Raw genomic sequence first — 26,040 nt, forward strand, 5'->3', positions numbered from 1 at the left:
TACAGACTAACACTGAGGGAGGCTGGACTGAGAGTACAGACTAACACTGAGGGAGGCTGGACTGAGAGTACAGACTGACACTGAGGGAGACTGGACTGAGAGTACAGACTGACACTGAGGGAGGCTTGGCTGAGAGTACAGACTGACACTGAGGGAGGCTGGGCTGAGAGTACAGACTGACACTGAGGGAGGCTGGACTGAGAGTACAGACTAACACTGAGGGAGGCTGGACTGAGAGTACAGACTGACACTGAGGGAGACTGGACTGAGAGTACAGACTAACACTGAGGGAGGCTGGACTGAGAGTACAGACTGACCCTGAGGGAGACTGGACTGAGAGTACAGACTGACACTGAGGGAGGCTGGACTGAGAGTACAGACTGACACTGAGGGAGACTGGACTGAGAGTACAGACTGACACTGAGGGAGACTGGACTGAGAGTACAGACTAACACTGAGGGAGGCTTGGCTGAGAGTACAGACTGACACTGAGGGAGACTGGACTGAGAGTACAGACTAACACTGAGAGAGGCTGGACTGAGAGTACAGACTGACACTGAGGGAGACTGGACTGAGAGTACAGACTGACACTGAGGGAGGCTGGACTGAGAGTACAGACTGACACTGAGGGAGGCTTGGCTGAGAGTACAGACTGACACTGAGGGAGACTGGACTGAGAGTACAGACTAACACTGAGGGAGGCTGGACTGAGAGTACAGACTGACCCTGAGGGAGGCTGGGCTGAGAGTACAGACTAACACTGAGGGAGGCTGGACTGAGAGTACAGACTGACACTGAGGGAGACTGGACTGAGAGTACAGACTAACACGGAGGGAGGCTGGACTGAGAGTACAGACTAACACTGAGGGAGGCTGGACTGAGAGTACAGACTAACACTGAGGGAGGCTGGACTGAGAGTACAGACTGACACTGAGGGAGACTGGACTGAGAGTACAGACTGACATTGAGGGAGGCTTGGCTGAGAGTACAGACTGACACTGAGGGAGGCTGGGCTGAGAGTACAGACTGACACTGAGGGAGGCTGGACTGAGAGTACAGACTAACACTGAGGGAGACTGGACTGAGAGTACAGACTGACACTGAGGGAGGCTTGGCTGAGAGTACAGACTGACACTGAGGGAGGCTGGGCTGAGAGTACAGACTGACACTGAGGGAGGCTGGACTGAGAACACAGACTGACACTGAGGGAGGCTGGACTGAGAGTACAGACTAACACTGAGGGAGGCTGGACTGAGAGTACAGACTGACACTGAGGGAGACTGGACTGAGAGTACAGACTGACACTGAGGGAGGCTTGGCTGAGAGTACAGACTGACACTGAGGGAGGCTGGGCTGAGAGTACAGACTAACACTGAGGGAGGCTGGACTGAGAGTACAGACTAACACTGAGGGAGGCTGGACTGAGAGTACAGACTAACACTGAGGGAGGCTGGACTGAGAGTACAGACTAACACTGAGGGAGGCTGGGCTGAGAGTACAGACTGACATTGAGGGAGGCTGGACTGCGAGTACAGACTAACACTGAGGGAGGCTGGGCTGAGAGTACAGACTGACATTGAGGGAGGCTGGACTGAGAGTACAGACTGACATTGAGGGAGGCTGGACTGAGAGTACAGACTGTCACTGAGGGAGGCTGGACTGAGAGTACAGACTAACACTGAGGGAGGCTGGACTGAGAGTACAGACTAACACTGAGGGAGGCTGGGCTGAGAGTACAGACTGACACTGAGGGAGGCTGGACTGAGAGTACAGACTGACACTGAGGGAGGCTGGACTGAGAGTACAGACTAACACTGAGGGAGGCTGGACTGAGAGTACAGACTAACACTGAGGGAGGCTGGACTGAGAGTACAGACTAACACTGAGGGAGGCTGGACTGAGAGTACAGACTGACACTGAGGGAGGCTGGACTGAGAGTACAGACTAACACTGAGGGAGGCTGGACTGAGAGTACAGACTAACACTGAGGGAGGCTGGACTGAGAGTACAGACTAACACTGAGGGAGGCTGGGCTGAGAGTACAGACTGACATTGAGGGAGGCTGGACTGAGAGTACAGACTAACACTGAGGGAGGCTGGGCTGAGAGTACAGACTGACATTGAGGGAGGCTGGACTGAGAGTACAGACTGACATTGAGGGAGGCTGGACTGAGAGTACAGACTGTCACTGAGGGAGGCTGGACTGAGAGTACAGACTAACACTGAGGAAGGCTGGACTGAGAGTACAGACTAACACTGAGGGAGGCTGGGCTGAGAGTACAGACTGACATTGAGGGAGGCTGGACTGAGAGTACAGACTAACATTGAGGGAGGCTGGGCTGAGAGTACAGACTGACATTGAGGGAGGCTGGACTGAGAGTACAGACTAACACTGAGGGAGGCTGGGCTGAGAGTACAGACTGACATTGAGGGAGGCTGGACTGAGAGTACAGACTGTCACTGAGGGAGGCTGGACTGAGAGTACAGACTGACACTGAGGGAGGCTGGACTGAGAGTACAGACTAACCCAAGCAGGTACACGGTGGCACGGTTTGCCAAGGAGCAAACAACAGTAGTGTTGGATTTCAGTGGCTACGAAAAACTCCTTAAGAAGGCCGAATTTTAGGAAGAAACCTAGAGAGGACCCTGGCTCAGAGGGGTGACCAGTCCTCTTCTGGCTGTGCCGGGTGAGATATTAAGAGTCCAATTAAAATAATAAATACATTTCTCTGGGCTAAATCCAGAGTCTATTTGATTCTAAACTAGGTCAAAAGTAATTTATGTTACAGTATTACTGTAGGCTTACAATACAATGGTACTTTCAGTAAAACTGTATGAAACCTGGAAAATGTTATGAATGTTTTGTTGAAATATTCAGTATTGACTGACTTGAGTACATGAAAATAAATACATATTTTCATTAGTCTGCCCTCAATTGGTGTCATGTGGTGTTGGTGAATTTATTTTTCCACTTTCTCTGTATAAATGCTGAAAGTGTGCATGAGCATGAGTGCTTGACTGATTCAAACAGAATCAGACCATATGATGGTTGGGTTTATGTTATGACCACAAAATAAGTTTTTTTGGAGGCATTGTATAGTTTTGACAAAAGTGATCCATTTTGCAAATGATCTGAGGTGTTGTGCTACTTTGGTGTGGTGTTGTGCTACTTTGGTGTGGTGTTGTGCTACTTTGGTGTGGTGTTGTGCTACTTTGGTGTAGTGTTGTGCTACTTTGGTGTGGTGTTGTGCTACTTTGGTGTAGTGTTGTGCTAATGGTGTGGTGTTGTGATAATGGTGTAGTGTTGTGATAATGGTGTGGTGTTGTGATAATGGTGTAGTGTTGTGATAATGGTGTAGTGTTGTGATAATGGTGTGGTGTTGTGATAATGGTGTAGTGTTGTGATAATGGTGTAGTGTTGTGATAATGGTGTGGTGTTGTGATAATGGTGTAGTGTTGTGATAATGGTGTAGTGTTGTGATAATGGTGTAGTGTTGTGATAATGGTGTGGCGTTTTGATAATGGTGTAGTGTTGTGATAATGGTGTAGTGTTGTGATAATGGTGTGGTGTTGTGATAATGGTGTAGTGTTGTGCTAATGGTGTGAAGGAGTGTGAAAAACCGGGCCCTGTTTTCAAAATGGTGCTTAATTGAAAACAACTGAAACATGTTGACTCCCCTTTTGTCATTTATCTTCCTCCTTTTTTCTCTCTGTGTCACCCCCCCCCCCTGTCTCCCCTGTGCTGGTTCTCTTCAGTCAGAAGCTGACCCTGGTGAAGGAGATGCTGGCAGGGTGTGGGGCGGGTACATGTCAGGTGAGTCTCTCCTAATGAAGCTCCAGTCTGGTCCCCATCTGGAGATCCAGCCCAAAGCACCCACACACTCACACACACACACACTTAGTATAACCACCCACACACACACACACACACACTTAGTATAACCACCCACACACACACACACACACTTAGTATAACCACCCACACACTCACACACACACACACACACTTAGTATAACCACCCACACACTCACACACACTCACACTTAGTATAACCACCCACACACACACACACACACTTAGTATAACCACCCACACACTCACACACACACACACACTTAGTATAACCACCCACACACACACACACACACTTAGTATAACCACCCACACACTCACACACACACACACTTAGTATAACCACCCACACACTCACACACACACTTAGTATAACCACCCACACACTCACACACACACACACTTAGTATAACCACCCACACACTCACACACACACTTAGTATAACCACCCACACACTCACACACACACACACTTAGTATAACCACCCACACACTCCCACACACACACTTAGTATAACCACACACACACTCACACACACACACACTTAGTATAACCACCCACACACTCACACACACACACACTTAGTATAACCACCCACACACTCACACACACACTTAGTATAACCACCCACACACTCACACACACACACACTTAGTATAACCACCCACACACTCCCACACACACACACTTAGTATAACCACCCACACACTCACACACACACTTAGTATAACCACCCACACACTCCCACACACACACACTTAGTATAACCACCCACACACTCCCACACACACACACACACACACACACACACTTAGTATAACCACCCACACACTCCCACACACACACACACACACACACACACTTAGTATAACCACCCACACACTCCCACACACACCCACTTAGTATAACCACACACACACACCCCCCCCCACACACACACACTTAGTATAACCACCCACACACTCCCACACACACACACACACACACACACACACTTAGTATAACCACCCACACACTCCCACACACAGACTTAGTATAACCACCCACACACTCCCACACACACACACTTAGTATAACCACCCACACACTCCCACACACACACTTAGTATAACCACCCACACACTCCCACACACACACACTTAGTATAACCACCCACACACTCCCACACACACACTTAGTATAACCACCCACACACTCCCACACACACACACTTAGTATAACCACCCACACACTCCCACACACACACTTAGTATAACCACCCACACACTCCCACACACACACACTTAGTATAACCACCCACACACTCCCACACACACACTTAGTATAACCACCCACACACTCACACACACAGACTTAGTATAACCACCCACACACTCCCACACACACACACTTAGTATAACCACCCACACACTCCCACACACACACTTAGTATAACCACCCACAGCGTGTGTGTAAAACATGGAGTGTGTGTAAAACATGGAGCGTGTGTGTAAAACATGGAGCGTGTGTGTAAAACATGGAGTGTGTGTAAAACATGGAGCGTGTGTGTAAAACATGGAGCGTGTAAATAATGGAGTGTGTATAAAACATGGAGTGTGTGTATAAAACATGGATCGTGTGTATAAAACATGGAGTGTTTGTATAAAACATGGAGTGTGTGTATAAAACATGGAGTGTGTGTGTAAAACATGGAGTATGTGTGTAAAATATGGAGTGTGAAATGCCAAATGTTGCTCCCTTGGGGTCATCCATGTTAAATATCTAGGCCTACCATTGCAGATTTATTGTTACACATGTGAGCCATCAATCTAACTCAATGTATTCATATTTCTTACATAAAATGACACATCTTTTCTAGGTGCTGAACATAAAATAATCTAGATGGGAAATTTTTCAGAAATACTTGAAATAATATTTATTCTAGTTAGTAGGAAGAACTAGAATGGTCCTAAGCTAGTTAGCAACGCAACAACATGTGATTTAGCATTCAGATGTTTTCCGAGGCTGTGGGAAGAAGCCAAGTATTCACCAGATCAGCTGTTCTGCAGCCAGGTCTCAATGAGATAAGGTTTTTGTCTATCTTTGGACCCTGTGTGTGTTAGAGAATGTGTGTGTGTGTTTTTGTGGTTGTGCAATTAGTATGTACAAGACTGTGTGTCTGTCAGACTTTAGACTACCTGTTTTAAACAGGGCCAAAGGCCGCTATCATAAAGACTGCAACGAAAAGGAGGTTAGATTTAATTAGGAGGAGTACGCCTCAGATTAAGTCTCCCCTCTAATCCCATCAACTAGTTACTACAGGCTGGATTAGACAGGGAAAATTAATGTGTGTTAGTAGGTTAATGGTGTCCGTTAGTTAGTAGGTTAATGATGTCTGGTAGTTAGTAGGTTAATGGTGTCTGGTAGTTAGTAGGTTAATGGTTTATGGTAGCTGTTAGGTTAATGGTTTATGGTAGCTGTTAGGTTCATGGTGTCTGGTAGTTAGTAGGTTAATGGTGTTTGGTAGTTAGTAGGTTAATGGTTTATGGTAGCTGTTAGATTTGTCCAGTAGTCTCCTTTTGAGTTTGAAGCCAGTGACTTGATAGATGTTAGCATGTTAATATAGGTTGGGCCGTTGAGAGTTACCATGGCTCCTGACCCTTTGGCTTGGTTATGATGTAGGGCTAGTAGGTGCTACAGATGCTCTGTCTTAATTTTACAATTTTACACAGCAGGAGAACTGATGTAGAAAATACAAAATGTTCTTCAAAGTAGATTGTCTTTTTATATATTTAAAAAAATAAAACAAAATTATAAATTAGACCAAGAAACTTAAATGCCTTTATAATCTTTTTCTACACTACAAGGTTGCATTGCTTGTATGTGAACACTCCAGCAGCAATAGAATGGTCCATCGACCACACCTGTAGAATCTTTCTGTCTTTTTACTGTAGAATCTTTCTGTCTTTTTACTGTAATAGTAGCTTCAACTTTAAGACACACCAAGCAATGCAAAGAGGAGACAGTGAGTTGATTGCTGTTACAAGGGCTGTATTTCTGCCTTTTCCTGGGCTTTCCTAACACAGCCTCTGTAGTGTAAGACACACTGTTAACCTGAGTGCATTGTTGGTTTATCTTACATGGAGTCTTGGATAATAAAGGCCTGTTTGTGCCTCAGAGCAGGTCCCACGATATCCTCTGTCTCAGCAGTTCCCTTCTCCACTCCAGGGAACCTAAACCACTTGGAAATGCTCTTCAGAACCACCATTTGCAGAGATTTTTTTTTTTCAGTGAACTAAAGGCTTATTATTTGTATTATTATAAACAAATCAATAATAACATCAACACACCCATACTGTTATTATTTTGGAAGATATGAATGCATGTCTAAAAAATATATTCCTAATCATCAACATTTTACCACCAGCTCTGTCTACTTCACATAAGCCTGGTTATAACACTATCTAATATTCCTGTTAGATATAGTGTCTTACCCTGTTTATACCACTTCATCCACTATTCCTGTTAGATATCATGTGTCAGCCTAGTTATAAAACTTTATCCCATATTATATATATTGTCTTAGCCTGCTTATAACACTTTATCCAGTGTCAAATATATTGTCATTGCCTGGTTATAACACTTTATCCAATGCCAAATATTTTGTCTAAGTCTAGTTATTAATCTTGATCCAATGTTAAATATATTGTCTTAGCTTGATAATGACACATTATCCAATCTCAGATATAGTTTAATATGATGCATTCTTGCTTATTACTACAGGTTATTGTGACGACTCCAATGGAGATGTTGAAGATTCAGCTTCAAGATGCTGGGAGAGTCGGTAAGACATAGATAGAAGACAGTCTATCAGAGATGGATGGGTGACTGTCGGTAAGACACAGATAGAAGACAGTCTATTAGAGATGGATGGGTGACTGTCAGTAAGACACAGATAGAAGACAGTCTATTAGAGATGGTTGGGTGACTGTCTGTAAGACACAGATAGAAGACAGTCTATCAGAGATGGATGGGGGACAGTCGGTAAGACAGATAGAAGACAGTCTATCAGAGATGGATGGGTGACTGTCTGTAAGACACAGATAGAAGACAGTCTATTAGAGATGGATGGGTGACTGTTGGTAAGACACAGATAGAAGACAGTCTATTAGAGATGGATGGGTGACTGTCGGTAAGACACAGATAGAAGACAGTCTATCAGAGATGGATGGGGACTGTTGGTAAGACACAGATAGAAGACAGTCTATTAGAGATGGATGGGGACTGTCGGTAAGACACAGATAGAAGACAGTCTATCAGAGATGGATGGGGACTGTTGGTAAGACACAGATAGAAGACAGTCTATCAGAGATGGATGGGTGACTGTCGGTAAGAGACAGATAGAAGACAGTCTATCAGACATGGATGGGGTCTGTCTGTAAAACCTAGATAGAAGACAGTCTATTAGAGATGGATGGGGACTGTCGGTAAGACACAGATAGAAGACAGTCTATTAGAGATGGATGGGTGACTGTCGGTAAGACACAGATAGAAGACAGTCTATTAGAGATGGATGGGTGACTGTCGGTAATACACAGATAGAAGACAGTCTATTAGAGATGGATGGGGACTGTCGGTAAGACACAGATAGAAGACAGTCTATCAGAGATGGATGGGGACTGTTGGTAAAACCTAGATTGAAGACAGTCTATCAGACATGGATGGGGACTGTCTGTAAGACACAGATAGAAGACAGTCTATCAGAGATGGATGGGGACTGTTGGTAAGACACAGATAGAAGACAGTCTATAAGACATGGATGGGGTCTGTCGGTAAAACCTAGATAGAAACCAAAGATAGAGGACAGTTGGTAAGACATAGATAAAGGACAGTTGGTAAGACAAGGATAGGGGACAGTCGGTAAAACAAAGATGGAGGACAGTTGGTAAGACAAGGATAGGGGACAGTCGGTTAAACATAGATAGAGGTCAGTTGGTAAGACAAGGATAAGGGACAGTTGGTAAGACAAGGATAAGGGACAGTTGGTAAGACAAGGATAAGGGACAGTCGGTTAAACATAGATAGAGGTCAGTTGGTAAGACAAGGATAAGGGACAGTTGGTAAGACAAGGATAAGGGTCAGTTGGTAAGACATGGGTGACAGTCAGTAAGACATAGATAGGGGACAGTCGCTAAGAGATGTAAAGTGGAGAGATGGTAAGAGATACAGCTGTTAAATAGAGAGATGTAAGAGATGTAAAATGGAGAGATGGTAAGAGATGTAGCTGTTAAATAGAGAGATGTAAGAGATGTAAAGTGGAGAGATGGTAAGAGATGTAGAGATGGTAAATAGAGAGATGTAAGAGATGTTAAATAGAGAGATGTAAGAGATGTAAAATGGAGAGATGGTAAGAGATGTAGCTGTTAAATAGAGAGATGTAAGAGATGTAAAGTGGAGAGATGGTAAGAGATGTAGCTGTTAAATAGAGAGATGTAAGAGATGTAAAGTGGAGAGATGGTAAGAGATGTAAAATGGAGAGATGGTAAGAGATGTAAAATGGAGAGATGGTAAAAGATACACCTGTTAAATAGAGAGATGTAAGAGATGTAAAATGGAGAGATGGTAAGAGATACACCTGTTAAATAGAGAGATGTAAGAGATGTAAAATGGAGAGATGGTAAGAGATGTAAAATGGAGAGATGGTAAGAGATGTAAAATGGAGAGATGGTAAGAGATGTAGCTGTAAAATGGAGAGATGGTAAGAGATGTAAAATGGAGAGATGGTAAGAGATGTAAAATGGAGAGATGGTAAGAGATGTAGCTGTTAAATAGAGAGATGTAAGAGATGTCAAATGGAGAGATGGTAAGAGATACAGCTGTTAAATAGAGAGATGTAAGAGATGTAAAATGGAGAGATGGTAAGAGATGTAAAATGGAGTGATGGTAAGAGATACAGCTGTTAAATAGAGAGATGTAAGAGATGTAGCTGTAAAATGGAGAGATGGTAATAGGAACATGGGAAATACAAGCCTGGGGTGGAATGTTCTGAAATAAAGAGCAACACTGCCCCCGTGTGTTCAAACACTGTCTCTGTCGCTCCTTCCGTCAGAGGCCCAGAGGAGGCTGATGCCGGAGACCGTGGCAACGGGGGCGGTGCCAGCCAAGTCCCCCACTGCCCTGCAGCTGACCAGGGAACTGCTCAAGGACAAGGGGATCGCGGGCCTCTATAAGGGCCTGGGGGCCACATTGCTCAGGTACACCAGGACAGAGGAAAGTGCACTGATTTGCATTTATTTTTGCAGTTCTCAGCCAGTGGTTGAGAAAGTGGTGCTCTCATGTCGACACGAGTCTCGGCACCACATCGCCCCTAATGAAAACTCTTTGTTTGTTGCAGTCAGCTTAAGGGTTAATGTTACTAATCCACTTCATATTATACAAATGCATGTCCTTGAGGTGGCAGAATGCATCTTTAACCCTGTACTACTGATGGCTTTATCAACCAAGGGTGCGCATCAGGAATGTGTCTCTGCTCTTCAATGCTGAGGGAATGTGATCCCGTCCTCTCCGCTAATCTCCTGTTGCTCCCGCCTGCCTCCTCCATCGCAGGGACGTGCCTTTCTCCATCATCTACTTCCCCCTGTTTGCCAACCTGAACAACCTGGGGAAGAGGGGAGTGGAGGGCCCCGCCCCTTTCTATGTGTCCTTCCTGTCTGGCTGTCTGGCTGGCAGCACGGCTGCCGTGGCGGTAAACCCGGTCGACGGTAAGAATTCGGGAAATCAAGTGTTACTATTTTGGCAACGATGTTCTTTGTCCCAGAGTCAGATAGATCTGTGGATACCATTGTCATGTCTCTACCCCTAATACAAGGTGTTTTCACTTGTCACTGTGAAATGGGTGTATTGACTGGAACGCTGTGGTAGAGATGCATACGTGCATTTAGTTGGTGACTTTCAATCTGCATGCAGATAAATAAAAGATCTCATGACTTCTTTCAATCTGCATGCAGATCAATAAGAGATCTCATTACTTCTTTCAAACTGCATGCAGATAAATAAAAGATCTCATGACTTCTTTCAATCTGCATGCAGATCAATAAGAGATCTCATTACTTCTTTCAAACTGCATGCAGATCAATAAAAGATCTCATGACTTCTTTCAATCTGCATGCAGATCAATAAGAGATCTCATTACTTCTTTCAAACTGCATGCAGATAAATAAAAGATCTCATGACTTCTTTCAATCTGCATGCAGATCAATAAGAGATCTCATTACTTCTTTCAAACTGCATGCAGATAAATAAAAGATCTCTTGACTTCTTTCAAACTGCATGCAGATCAATAAAAGATCTCTTGACTTCTTTCAAACTGCATGCAGATCAATAAGAGATCTCTTGACTTCTTTCAAACTGCATGCAGATAAATAAAAGATCTCATGACTTCTTTCAAACTGCATGCAGATAAAAGTCTCATTGCCTGAAGTGTCCCTTTAGTATTGTAATTTACGTATGTAATAACATGGTAGAAAAAGGTCTGGGACTACCCTCTCTGTCAACGCTGTCGACCCCTAGAAGGCTGAGGAGTTTATCCTCTATATAATAACAATATAAGTTGCGGTTGTGTATTAACTGTGTTTACTGGAGGTGTTGATAGGGCTGTTTTGTATTCACAGTGTGTATGTTAAAGTTGCTGTTGAGTATTAAGCGTGTGTACTGTGAAGGTTGACGTGGCTATTATATATTAAGACTTTGTATTGTGAGTATTGATGGGGCTGTTATGTATTTACAGTGTAAATTGTAAGTTTTGAAGTTCTGTTTGTTTATTAACTATCTGTATTATTAGTATTGACATGGCATTTACAGTGTGTATTCTGAGTGTTGACTGGATTTTGTGTATTTCCAGTGTGTATTCTGAGTGTTGACTGGATTTTGTGCATTTACAGTGTGTATTCTGAGTGTTGACTGGATTTTGTGTATTTCCAGTGTGTATTCTGAGTGTTGACTGGATTTTGTGTATTTCCAGTGATAAAAACTAGAATCCAGTCTATGAACAGAGCAGGTGCAGAGGACACGTACAGTGGGGTAACTGACTGCATCAGGTAACTGCCAACAGCAAACACAGAATGTCCCTTTATTCATTTTGAAATTTCCATCCCAGATGCAGAAATGATGGAAATGTTGTAAACTATGGTGATTCCTGGTCCAGCAACTGCCTAAATATGGCATTTGCACTGACTATACAGTTATTAAATAACTGAGCTGCCCTATTCAGTTATAATACTTCAGAATTTATTAAAGATGTTGACCAAATCAATAATGTCTCCTGGCTCATGTGTTCTTCCCTTGTTTCCAACAGTAAAATCCTGAAGAACGAAGGTCCCACGGCGTTCCTGAAGGGGGCGTACTGCCGTGCCCTGGTCATCGCACCCTTATTTGGTATCGCCCAGGTGGTCTACTTCCTGGGGGTGGGAGAATACATCCTCAGCTTCCTGCCTGGCAACTAAGTGACAAGAACGTCGACCAATCAGATCTCTGCCTTTCACCGCCCTTCCTCGCAACTGTGCCCTTCACCGACCACACACCGATAGATTCCAGCGATAGATTCCAGCGATAGATTCCAGTGATAGATTCCAGCGATAGATTCCAGCGAAAGATTCCAGCGATAGATTCCAGCTTGGGCACGTCTTCTGTCACGACGTGTTCAGCAGGCCGCAAAATTGTGGAACGTTCAGATAGAAATAACTTGTGTAGAACAAGAGATGCCTCTCTGACATAGACAAGGAGTGCAGCATTGCATCAGTTCTATCCCTGACATTTGTATCTGCAACCTTCCACAACATTTGCCTCGATCGAACGTGGCCCAGTTCTCGGCCTCCCAACTACATCGACAGGATCAACGACGCCTACTCCGATCATGAAATCGGGTTTGGATCGGTCAAAGTAAGACTATAAGCCTTTTTTTCTTTTTTGTTGTACCCCTTTTGGCTCACAAGCAACCCTAGGTCAAACAGAGGCCTATATTCCTTTAATGTCCATGTTGAGCTGAATGTTATGGTTTTGAGCACACTGACAGATGTACTAGGAGAGAGATTTTGGCTGCCAAGTCAAATGTAGTTGGCAACACAGATTCCAGTGGAATTGAAGCAAATATCATGTTGTTCTTTAATGAGGATTTTCTTTTTTTGGGAATATTTTTCTTTTGTTTTAAATGTGGGCATGTTTGATGAATTACAGGGTAGATCTGTTGTGTGAACAGCTTGCATCTTTTGTAAGAGGTTCTACAGTGTTTATGTCTGTCTGACACTAGATGTGGCAAAGACAAGATCACCTTGGTGACCAGCCTATCAGTCACATTTCACGGCAGTTACATATCTTGTGACAAACCCACTAAAATAGTTTATCCTATTTTTTTTAAAACAAGTGTGATTTTTAAAAAAGTTCTCAAGAAAAGAAAGGATCGTTAGTAGTTAGATTATTTAAAGTTCACCCAGCATGCTCTTTAAAGAAACAAAACGCTCTTGATTTGTTATTATTTCTGTTGTGTATTCTATGAATTAGACCTGAACAAGATCAAAATGTATTTTTAAATGTGTTTCAAGCCAGGAGCCATAGAATGTGTTAAGTTGTTTCAGTTGTACAAGACAATAACAGCACACTCCATTGGCTGTCTAAGCTAAACAACCCAATCATCCCTGCCTGTGATTGGATGTAAATGCCATTCAGCCAATCATCTTGAAGCTCTTGAGTTGACCCAGATTGCCTTGTCCCTGGGGTCTTCTCCTTCTCTCTCTCCTAGCAGAAAGGCAGGAACTTACTAGCTAGGCCCCTAAAGCACGAAGAAATCAGTAACATAACATGAATAGAAGTATCATTATAATATCCAGCATTCCTTTTGCACCTTGAAATCATTCCAATATCATATCAGAGTATCAGAGTGGGGTTGAACGGAAACATGCTGAAAGAGACATAGAAAAACCCTTGTCATCATTCCCAAGTCATTTCAGAATGGAGGAAGGGCCCGAGATTATTATCTAACCCTTACGAAAGCATAATGCCATAAAAACTATAAGAAGTTAAAAAAAAGACAGTACCTGAAAAGGTTTTACCCTGATTATTGTAGTGGTTATGTTGTTGGAATGTAATGAACAGTTAGATACATGTACTCCCATGAATGGGCCAGACACAGTAATAACAGTATTATTTTACATACCAACAGCAGACTGATCTGCAAAAAGATTTAAACCAGGATCAACAATAATTGTCATAATAGAAATTCAGTACTTAACTAAAAGCACTGGAGCTTATAACTGTTTACTTAACACCTGTCCATTGTAGAGTATCTATGCCTTAGCACAGTGTTTTTCAACCCTGCTCCTGGTCGCCCCCCTGCCCTGCATGTTTTAGATCTCTCCCTGCTCCTGGTCACCCCCCTGCCCTGCATGTTTTAGATCTCTCCCTGCTCCTGGTCTCCCCCCTGCCCTGCATGTTTTAGATCTCTCCCTGCTCCTGGTCTCCCCCCTGCCCTGCATGTTTTAGATCTCTCCCTGCTCCTGGTCGCCCCCCTGCCCTGCATGTTTTAGATCTCTCCCTGCTCCTGGTCGCCCCCCTGCCCCGCATGTTTTAGATCTCTCCCTGCTCCTGGTCGCCCCCTTGCCCTGCATGTTTTAGATCTCTCCCTGCTCCTGGTCGCCCCCCTGCCCTGCATGTTTTAGATCTCTCCCTGCTCCTGGTCGCCCCCCTGCCCTGCATGTTTTAGATCTCTCCCTGCTCCTGGTCGCCCCCCTGCCCCGCATGTTTTAGATCTCTCCCTGCTCCTGGTCGCCCCCCTGCCCCGCATGTTTTAGATCTCTCCCTGCTCCTGGTCGCCCCCCTGCCCTGCATGTTTTAGATCTCTCCCTGCTCCTGGTCGCCCCCCTGCCCTGCATGTTTTAGATCTCTCCCTGCTCTGTCGCACCTGATTCAAATGATCAGCTCATTATCAAGTGCTTCATGAGCTACATCAGGTATGGGAGGGCAGGGAGAGATCTAAAGCGTGCGGGGCAGGGGGGGGGCCGTCAAGGAGCAGGGTTGGGGAACACTACGTACAGCGTGGTTTGGCTTGTTATTCTCTGAGCCTTTTTTTGGGGGGGGTTGAAGCTTTCCCCCCTGTAAGAAACCCTAACCCTTATGCACGGTTGGGTTCACCACTGGAGGCTGTGCCGGGGGCCGACCTGGCCCGGAGATCAGGGGGACTTTGATGTGTCACACCCAATCAGATTCACTCGTCCGGAGCTCTGTCCTCACAATCTCTGAAGCAGCTCTTCAGTTGTACCGACTGGAACCCAAAGGCATCCTACCCCCTCCACAGTGTACAGCTTTCCACTTGGCCCCGGTCTAAAGTAGTGTACTGTATTCTGCAGGGAATAAGGTGCCATTGGGGATGTACTGTCACGCTGTTAATATGCAGCACAACTCATAATATATTATCATCGCCATCATCATGTGGGAAAAATCTGAGATATTTAATATATTATCATCACCATCATGTGGGAGAAATCTGAGATCTTTAAATATATTATCATCACCATCATCATGTTGGTAAAATCTGAGATCTTTAATATATTATCATCACCATCATGTGGGAGAAATCTGAGATCTTTAATATATTATCATCACCATCATCATGTGGGTGAAATCTGAGATCTTTAATATATTATCATCACCATCATGTGGGAGAAATCTGAGATCTTTAATATATTATCATCACCATCATCATGTGGGAGAAATCTGAGATCTTTAATATATTATCATCACCATCATCATGTGGGTGAAATCTGAGATCTTTAATATATTATCATCATCATCATGTGGGAGAAATCTGAGATCTTTAATATATTATCATCACCATCATCATGTGGGAGAAATCTGAGATCTTTAAATATATTATCATCACCATCATCTTGTTGGTGAAATCTGAGATCTTTAATATATTATCATCACCATCATGTGGGAGAAATCTGAGATCTTTAATATTTATCAATATTCCTTTGTCTCTCGCTCTCTCTCTCCCTCTCTCTCTCTCTCTCTATATATATATATATATGAATATATATATGTGTGTGTATGTATATATATATATATATATATATATATATAGCTCTCTATTTGTATGTGTTGTTTTTCTGTATTTGTCCACCTCACTATATATTGTACATACGTGGATGATATTAAGCATATGTTGTGATATCTACAGATTTTATTGTTCGTTTTATTATATGTGCTATCGACAGCTTTATTTGCACACCTACCTCTCCAGTCCCCCATCTCTCAGTCAATGTTGTTGTTGATTTTTATGTTTACTATAATTTTTTAATCATATTTTTGTTGTGGAAATGTTCCAGTGAAAGATTTCAAGTCATGTAAATGCTAAAGTGATGTTGTTTGGAGCCAGAAATGATAATGCCTTTACTGTCAATCCAGGCAACGATGAGCAATAATGTTGTAACCCTCTGATATCTGGTTCTTTCTGACCAAATACACACCGTGTTTACCTGCCTGCAGGAATGACCTGAGGACAGTAGCAAAATAGAATTGTGTGAAGATTATTATGTGAATGAATGTCAAATCAAATGCATTTTAATGTAACAGTGTCCTTAATTTCTGGGGGGTGTATTAGAGTTGAAATCAAACTATTAAATTATTAATATGCCTGGAATCTATTCAGTAAATCCAACTATTAAATGGATAATATACCTGGAATCTATTCAGTAAATAAAAGTATTCCATGCATTTCTGAGCTAGCCGGAAAGCAACTGTAATGTTGCTATCAGAATGACTTACCTGACTAGCAGTGCTTTTATTGTAGGTCATGTGTGCTTTGAACACACGTGGGAACAGATCTGATTAGATCTAACCTGGAGGTCAGCTAGCCTGGAGGTCACGGAGTTCATTTTCTCTGAAGCCACAATCAAGCCACAGCCTACAGTGGCAGCTTGTTTTGATCTTAGAAGAACAGATAGGTGGAAGTTATTTGACAACATTTACACTGTGCTTGGGCCTAGGGACAGGGTTCTAAAGGGAACACTATTCCCTACATAGTGTGTAGTGTGAAATGGGTGTAGGGTTCTAAAGGGCACACTATTCCCTACATAGTGTGTAATGGGTGTAGGGTTCTAAAGGGCACACTATTCCACTGTATTTGTGACTCTGTGGGACAGAGAAGATAAAAGGCCTCCCTATTCTATGTGATCTCAGCTTTATGTTCTTTTATTCATAATGCTTCTTCCTCAAACATTCCAATTGCTGAACTCATCTTGTGTAATATTATCAACGTGAATGCAAATGCCTGTTATTGTTATGATGTTTTTATTTTTGTTTTGATGAAAACTACAATTGTTGTTACAGTTTAGTGATTTTTTTTAATTATCCTTTCGTTCTGTGATTTTCTTTTTCTTTTGTGGATTTCATTTCTTGAAACATTTTGAACGATGAAGTCCATTTTTGTTTTGATTTGATCAGCTGTGAATTTGCACTGACAGTGCTTGGACCTGGTTGTGTATAGTTACGATATGTGAGGTTGTGTGGATGTTTGTGTCTGGTCTGACTGTATAGTGATGCTGTAGTCGTTAGTTAGTGTGACACCATTTGGTGTTATTTCTCTGATTGTCAGTCCTTCCCCCTGCCCCCGTCCATCCTCCTGGCGTATATCTCAGGGCAAGGAGGACCGATGCGTCCGGGGACAAGATCTAAACACCAGAAATAAGACGTTTAGAGTGAATAATACAATCAACGAAAGCACAAATAAATATTTGGCACAAGATCACAGCGAAGCTCTCAAATACTCAGACAAAGACATTATCTTTCATGTCTCTGAAACACTGTTCAACACAGTCAGCATTAGACATTATCCTTCCTGTCTCTGAAACACTGTTCAACACAGTCAGCATTAGACATTATCCTTCCTGTCTCTGAAACACTGTTCAACACAGTCAGCATTAGACATTATCCTTCCTGTCACTGAAACACTATTCAACACAGTCAGCATTAGACATTATCCTTCCTGTCACTGAAACACTATTCAACACAGTCAGCCAGTCTAAGGATTGGATCGTCATGGTGATGGAAATACGGAATTAGAATGATTAGAATCTGTATGTTTAAACACTGTTCCAAAGCTATTCAATTGTTGTATATCACCTAGCAACCTATTCTAAAGGAGAACGTCAAATCTGAGAATGTAACTTATATACAAATTATGAAATACATGGATTCTAGTGAAAATGTGTTTATTAAATAGATTTTAACTGTCCAAGAACATGCCTGTATTATGTTAACACAGCAACAACAACAGACTATATGATAATCAACCTGCTTACTATTATGCAATAAATAGAATATACAAGTACCCAGGATCCATTAACTACATAATTAATACACCTGAACCTCACACAATTTTAGCTTCTGAATATGCACTTTACTTCCTACATAATACCCAATATAGAGCACTAGAAAATCAATAGACTACATAAGGAAGAGGTTGCCGTTTTGGATGGGCACAATATACTGAAACCACAGAATTTGTTAAAACACAGGAATTTGAAAGTAACCCCAGCCGAATGGCCCCCCTTTCCCTCTGAAGTACACAGTAGGTCCCAACTAGGGAGCTGCACAGGGATCCATTTTGGAGGCTGTCAGTGTAACAACATCCCAGTATGTATCTCAGAGCAAGCGAGGGAGTCAGCTGTGTGTTGGCCTGAAACACCTGGAGGGATGAGGGTTAGGGTTAAAAGGCCTAGAGGGATGTGGGTTAGGGTTAAAAGGCCTAGAGGTATGAGGGTTATGGTTATAAGGCCTAGAGGTATGAGGGTTATGGTTAGAAGGCCTAGAGTAATGAGGGTTAGGGTTAAAAGGCCTAGAGGGATGGGGGTTAGGGTTAAAAGGCCTAGAGGTATGAGGGTTATGGTTAGAAGGCCTAGAGTAATGAGGGTTAGGGTTAAAAGGCCTAGAGGTATGAGGGTTATGGTTAGAAGGCCTAGAGTAATGAGGGTTAGGGTTAAAAGGCCTAGAGGTATGAGGGTTATGGTTAGAAGGCCTAGAGGTATGAGGGTTATGGTTAGAAGGCCTAGAGTAATGAGGGTTATGGTTAGAAGGCCTAGAGTAATGAGGGTTAGGGTTATAAGGCCTAGAGGTATGAGGGTTATGGTTAGAAGGCCTAGAGTAATGAGGGTTAGGGTTAAAAGACCTAGAGGGATGGGGGTTAGGGTTAAAAGGCCTAGAGGGATGAGGGTTATGGTTAGAAGGCCTAGAGGGATGAGGGTTATGGTTGGAAGGCCTAGAGGGATGAGGGTTAGGGTTAAAGGGCCTAGAGGGATGAGGGTTAGGGTTAAAAGTGGTAGAGGGATGATGGTTAGGGTAAGAAGGCCTATGGGGATGAGGGATAAGGTTAAAAGGCCTAGGGGGATGATGGGACGTCTCTGTGCCTTGACACCTTCTTCAGCCTCATCCTGTTGTGCATTATAGCACTTTAAGATAAAACATATATATGACCCCCCCACCACCACACACACACAAATAAGCTTTATCTGTGATCAGTTTCTGCTCCTGCAGAGGCCAGGGGTTCTCAAACACTGGGTCGGGACCAGAAGTGGGCACTAGAGGGTTTTAAGGGCATGTGGTTGTAAGATCCATTTATAGCCTTAATGTCTCTTAGTCACTGGAGGGCTGTCTGTTTGTTGTTTGGGGGCCCAAGGTGCAAATGTTAAGCACCCGGCTAAATCTCATGGGCTTAACAGGGCCATAGGAGTTGGCGAGAGCGATGAGCCAAATTGGCACCCTTCACCCCTTCACATCTCCATCTACTTCCTCCTATGATATCGCCCTTTCCTTCTATCTCCTCCAATGGCATCGCCCTCTCCAACATGCTCCTCCAATGGCATCGCCCTCTCCAACATGCTCCTCCAATGGCATCGCCCTCTCCAACATGCTCCTCCAATGGCATCGACCTCTCTGTCCACGACTCATAGTGGGTTATTCTGTTTGAACTTGTGGTGAATTTAATTGAAATACAGTTGTTTTTGTCATTGTTTACAATGCGATGAAGTAAAACTGAAAATACAAATAAAATGATGTCGTATTCCCTGTTATTCACAGTTTGCTGTTTAATTAAATAAAATAATTTTGATCCTTATGTGCATAGTCAGGAGTATGTTTTGTTCATGAGCATTTTTTATTTTTTTCCTTTTTTTTCTTTGTCTCTTTGAGATACACATTTAACTTAAAAGACTTATTCAAGGAAGCAGCTGTCAGGATGCTCCATACTTTGCGTTGGACTGTGTCTTTTCAGGATGACAGTCTTTTAACAGTAGAAATGAAAGCAAATGAGAAACAGAAAGGGACCTGCAGAGATTATGTTTTCTAGCACGCAAATACATAAATAACTGTGTTACATGCCTGTGTCTTAATTCAGTTGACTACAGAGTGAATCTAAAAGGCTCCATATCAGCTTCACAGTTTGTTCTATACGTGCCGGACCCAGGATTAAAACTATTCATTTGCATTTATCACTTTATGTCTCATCATGTTCAAGTACATATTTCCTACCCTTGCTGAAACCCATCACACCTCACATGGAATAAAGTGCTGATGAGTAGCACCTCATCATCTGCTGTGACAGGGCAGTACTCAGGTTAACCACAGGATGTCAGCAGAGAGCCACAGGAGACTTTAATCAGATGAACCACAGTGAAACAGAGAGCTAATCGCCAGGTGAAAAATTAATTAGATGAACCACAGTGAAACAGAGAGCTAATCGCCAGGTGAGAAATGAATTATATGAACCATAGTGAAACAGAGAGCTAATCGCCAGGTGAGAAATGAATTAGATGAACCACAGTGAAACAGAGGGCTGATCGCCAGGTGAGAAATGAATCAGATGAACCACAGTGAAACAGAGAGCTAATCGCCAGGTGAAAAATTAATTAGATGAACCACAGTGAAACAGAGAGCTAATCGCCAGGTGAGAAATGAATTATATGAACCATAGTGAAACAGAGAGCTAATCGCCAGGTGAGAAATGAATTAGATGAACCACAGTGAAACAGAGGGCTGATCGCCAGGTGAGAAATGAATCAGATGAACCACAGTGAAACAGAGAGCTAATCGCCAGGTGAGAAATGAATTATATGAACCATAGTGAAACAGTGGTGGGAAATGGTGGGAAATGAAAGGTTCCCAGACTTTTTTTAAGTGTTATTCAAACATGAGTTGAAATTGAGCTTTTATTAGGTTCAAGTCATAAGCTGCTGGCGCGCTCCTCCAGCACCGAGGGGAGAATTCCATTGCTCCTCTGCTCCTGTGGCTCATGGTGCAGTTATGATGAGAAAAGCAGAAAAGCATTTGTCTTTATTTACAGTTACCTGCTCCGTACATGAGATTATTACGCCCCTCAGTCCAGCAACATCCTTTGGCTACAGTTTACAATAGAGTAGAGCTGGGATGACAGTCTGAATTGTAATAATGGCTAAAAGGGTTAAAAGCAGCAAGTCTGGTGAAGCTCCTGCCTTCAGGCTACACACCTGCAGAAGCGGGTTCGAATCCCGACTCCCTCTACGGGCCTGTCTGTCTCCACCCTGTCTCCCTCTACATACCTGTCTGTCTCCACCCTGTCTCCCTCTACATACCTGTCTGTCTCCCCCGTCTCCCTCTACGTGCCTGTCTGTCCCACCCTGTCTCCCTCTACATACCTGTCTGTCTCCACCCTGTCTCCCTCTACAGACCTGTCTGTCTCCACCCTGTCTCCCTCTACATACCTGTCTGTCTCCCCCGTCTCCCTCTACGTGCCTGTCTGTCCCACCCTGTCTCCCTCTACATACCTGTCTGTCTCCACCCTGTCTCCCTCTACAGACCTGTCTGTCTCCCCCCTGTCTCCCTCTACATACCTGTCTGTCTCCACCCTGTCTCCCTCTACATACCTGTCTGTCTCCCCCGTCTCCCTCTATGTACCTGTCTGTCCCACCCTGTCTCCCTCTACAGACCTGTCTGTCTCCCCCCTGTCTCCCTCTACATACCTGTCTGTCTCCACCCTGTCTCCCTCTACATACCTGTCTGTCTCCCCCGTCTCCCTCTATGTACCTGTCTGTCCCACCCTGTCTCCCTCTAAGTACCTGTCTATCCCCCCCTGTCTCCCTCTACGTACCTGTCTGTCTCCACCCTGTCTCTCTCACCCTGTCTCCCTCTACATACCTGTCTGTCTCCACCCTGTCTCCCTCTACATATCTGTCTGTCTCCACCCTGTCTCCCTCTACATACCTGTCTGTCTCCACCCTGTCTCCCTCTATGCACCTGTCTGTCCCACCCTGTCTCCCTCCACATACCTGTCTGTGTCCACCCTATCTTGTCACTGATTGGACAACATACCTCACTAACATATGGGGACCTGATTGGAGGTTTCTTGCCAGATCCTGGTTATCTTTGGGATATATTTGAAAGTGTAGAAGGCTTCTCTGGCCTTGTCTCTGATTGTTCATAGCCTTGTTCCAGCCTCCAGTGATGTTTAGGCCAAAGCAGTTCATCTGTAGTTCTTTGTTGGCTCTGGGGCAGCGGTGTCAGGGTAGAAGTAATGTCCATGGTCCTGGCATCTGGAGATTGTTTTTAAACACCATTATTTTTGTCTTCCTGAGATTTACTGCCAGGGCCCAGGTATGACAGAATGTGTGCAGAAGATCTAGGTGTTGCTACTGGGCCTCCCAGGATGGGGACTGACTCTCTCTCTCTTTGCTCTCAGATTCACACGTTCGCCTCTGTCAAATCACTTCCCCGTCTGTCCTCCAGTGCTGAAAGTTGAAGGCTGTCATACCTCTACAGCATAACTGCAGCTTCTACAAATAGAAACCCCATGCCAGTAAGAAAGAAAGAGAAATAAAGACATGCATGGTTGATCGTTTCTGCCTACTTCGTAAACAAAGAATTAGAAATTACTATTATTTTTATGAACACAATCACAGCCATCCATCTGTATTTTTCAGTAGGGTTTGTTTATTTAGCATTTGCATAATTCACACATCGAAGGACTAATTGTGATTTGATAACTTCAGGGAACTAAAGAGCATAATGTGGAATGTTACAGTAAAACATTCTGTAAAAGACAGCTGAACCTGTAATTGGAAACATGAAATTTGCTTTTAGATTGGAGGACATGACAGGAACAATGTGGAAACTGATGGAGATATTTAGATGACATGGATTACACCTGATGGGCATTTGGACACTAATGAACTGCAGTACAATAATACAGTATATTGACGTGACAGCATTGTCATCATTCCTGTTAATTCTGTGACATTTAGTTCTCACATGATGATGTCATCATCTAGATTTCCACATGCTGAGTTGCCAAAATACTCAAATATTCGATCTCCCAAAACAATAGCTGGAAAGTGTAATACTGTGTTTTTGTGTTTCACCATTCACCGTTCTCATAAGAATGATTTACTTCAAATAAAGGTCTGTGTTTTCTTCTGCCTGGTTCAGTGTTCTGACGACCTAGTAAATGTCATTAGGTGACATTTGTCAACATATTTGCTTCAATTAAATCTTCCAAAAAATATTTTATCATATTTAGCTAATATGGATAAAACGTAGCTTGTCCTATATATATAGGACAATGCTAAACATAATAAATTGCTCCCTTTCCTCCGGATGTTTACCAAACTCACTAAAAATAGCGGAAATTAAGCCTCTTCGAAAATATTCAAATCAAATTTTAAACAATTATAGGCCAATATCGAACCTCCCGTTCCTCTCAAAAATCTTAGAAAAATGTGTTTCCCAACAACTGAATGCCTTCCTAAAGACAAATAACATTTATGAAATACTCCAGTCCAGTTTCAGATCCCATCATAGTACTGAGACTGCACTCGTGAAGGTAACAAATTACCTTCTAATGGCCTCGGACAAAGGTTCCGCATCCGTCCTGTTGCTTCTTGATCTTAGTGCTGCTTTTGACACTATTGATCACTCCCTTCTCTTAGAGAGACTGGAAACCCATATTGGGCTACGTGGACATGTTCTAGCCTGGTTTAAATCTTATTTATCTGAAAGATATCAGTTTGTTAGTGTGGATGGCATATCCTCTGACAAGTCAAAGGTATGCTTTGGTGTTCCTCAAGGCTCGGTTCTGGGCCCATTATTGTTCTCACTATATATGCTCCCTCTGGGCGATGTAATCCGAAATCACAATGTAAACTTTCACTGTTCCGCTGATGACACACAGTTATATTTCAATGAAACATGGAGAAGCCCCTAAATTAGCTACTTTGGAAGCATGCATTTCACATATTAGGAAGTGGATTGCTCTTAAACTCAAGAAAAACAGAAATGCTCGTTTTAGGACCCAAGAAACAAAGAGCGTTGTTAGCAGATCTCACTGTGAACCTCGACGGCTGCATGGTCATATCCCAAAAAACTGTAAAAAACCTTGGCATTACCCTTGACCCTGACCTCTCCTTTGAAGAACATATAAAATATGTCTCAAGAGTTGCTTATTTTCATCTTCGAAACATTGCAAAAATTAGAAACTTTCTATCAAAAACTGTTGCAGAAAAATTAATCCATGCTTTCGTTACTTCTAGACTAGATTACTGCAATGCTCTTCTCTCTGATTATCCAGACAAATTAATAAATAAACTTCAATTAGTGCTGCACACAGCTGCTAGAATCCTAACTAGAACAAACAAATTTGAACACATTACTCCTGTCCTAGCGTCCTTACACTGGCTGCCTGTTAGGGTTAGGGCTGATTTTAAGGTTTTACTCTTAACCTATAAATCAATACATGGACTGGCTCCTACTTACCTTGCTGAAATGATCCAGCCATACATACCTACATGTAACCTACGATCGCAAGATGGAGGCCTTTTAATTGCACCTAGAATTTCTAAACAAACAGCTGGCAGGGCCTTTTCTCATAGAGCTCCACTACTGTGGAATGATCTGCCAATTAAGGTTAGAAATGCAAACTCAGTGCAAACTTTCAAGTGTCTACTAAAAACTCATCTCTACAGCACGGTTTATAATTAGGTGTAGCCTGGCCCGGGGGCGTGAAGGTGACCAGTAGGCTTGATACTGTCCACCCTTGCTGTCTTGCCAGGTGGGCTCTTGTCGCCACTGGGATGCCCTCCCTCCAATGCCTTTCGGGGGAAGAGTCACTGGCTTGTTGTTGTCTCTCTGTTGCGCACTTGTGCAATTGGGCTGTACGCTGCTGGCAATACTCAGCCCTCATTCAGGGGGGTTGCGTTTGGTGGGTGTCCCTTTGATTGATGCCTGGTAATGTGGGTGGATTGATTTCCTGCCTGTTGGGCCCTGTCCAGGGCCTCCCCCGGGTAGGGCCACAGTGTCACCGGACCCACCCATCTCAGTTCCAAGGTGTTACGCTGCTATATTATTGTGCTGGGGGATATGAGGAATGCACTTTCTAACTTTTCTCAGTCTCCTCCAGTTTTAAATTTTAGGAGGACATGAGGTCCTGGTCCACACCTGCGGAGTACCTGGTTTGGGGAGCCCGTTGCTGTCCCTGTCATTGTCCACCTGGTCATACTTTTGACCTAGTCTAGAATCAAATAGACTCTGGATTTAGCCCAGAGAAATGTATTTATTATTCTAATTGGACTCTCAATATCTCACCCGGCACAGCCAGAAGAGGACTGGTCACCCCTCTGAGCCTGGGTCCACTCTAGGTTTCTTCCTAAAATTCGGCCTTCTTAGGGAGTTTTTCCTAGCCACTGAAATTCAACACTACTGTTGTTTGCTCCTTGGGGTTTAAGGCTGGGTCTCTCTGTAAAGCACTTTGTGACAACTGCTGTTGTAAAAAGGGCTTTATAAATAAATTTGATTGATTGATTGATTCTTATCTCTGTTACACAAAACAATACAGCGAGTTAGCTCAGCTTTGTTTAATAAGGGATGTAGAGGAGTTAGCCAGTTGGCTTAGTTTAACGAGCAATGGAAAGGAGGTATTAGCCAGTTAGCTTAGCTTAGCTTAATGAATGATAAGGAAGAGTGGCTGGGGGGAAATGTTGCCGGGGGAGATCACTAAGAAAGATAAAGGGCAAATTCACATTACAGTAGCAATGTTTGGAACTGTTAATTAGTTTCTCGGAATAGAGGGTGGACTGGACAGAATAAAAAATTGAATTACAAATTAGGCTAAACAGCATTCTCTTGTGTGCGTGTTGGG

The 26,040-nt window shown here is 43.3% G+C and overlaps 1 protein-coding gene across 2 annotated transcripts in view; it reads left to right on the plus strand.

Annotated features, from left to right (window-relative positions):
- slc25a22a (solute carrier family 25 member 22a) overlaps positions 1-14,263 on the plus strand; it is a 30,654-nt gene extending 16,391 nt beyond the window's left edge. For both annotated transcript variants that reach the window (XM_034288412.1, XM_029115273.2), the window contains exons 6-11: positions 3,757-3,814; positions 7,617-7,677; positions 9,943-10,087; positions 10,440-10,594; positions 11,854-11,929; positions 12,187-14,263. In XM_034288412.1, coding sequence (XP_034144303.1) covers positions 3,757-3,814; positions 7,617-7,677; positions 9,943-10,087; positions 10,440-10,594; positions 11,854-11,929; positions 12,187-12,334 — 643 coding nt within the window. In that variant the 3' untranslated portion in view covers positions 12,335-14,263. The remainder of the gene's footprint in view (positions 1-3,756; positions 3,815-7,616; positions 7,678-9,942; positions 10,088-10,439; positions 10,595-11,853; positions 11,930-12,186) is intronic.
- The last annotated feature ends 11,777 nt before the right edge of the window (positions 14,264-26,040 follow it).

Source organism: Esox lucius, chromosome 19 (assembly GCF_011004845.1).
Source record: "Esox lucius isolate fEsoLuc1 chromosome 19, fEsoLuc1.pri, whole genome shotgun sequence".
Lineage (NCBI taxonomy): Eukaryota > Metazoa > Chordata > Actinopteri > Esociformes > Esocidae > Esox > Esox lucius.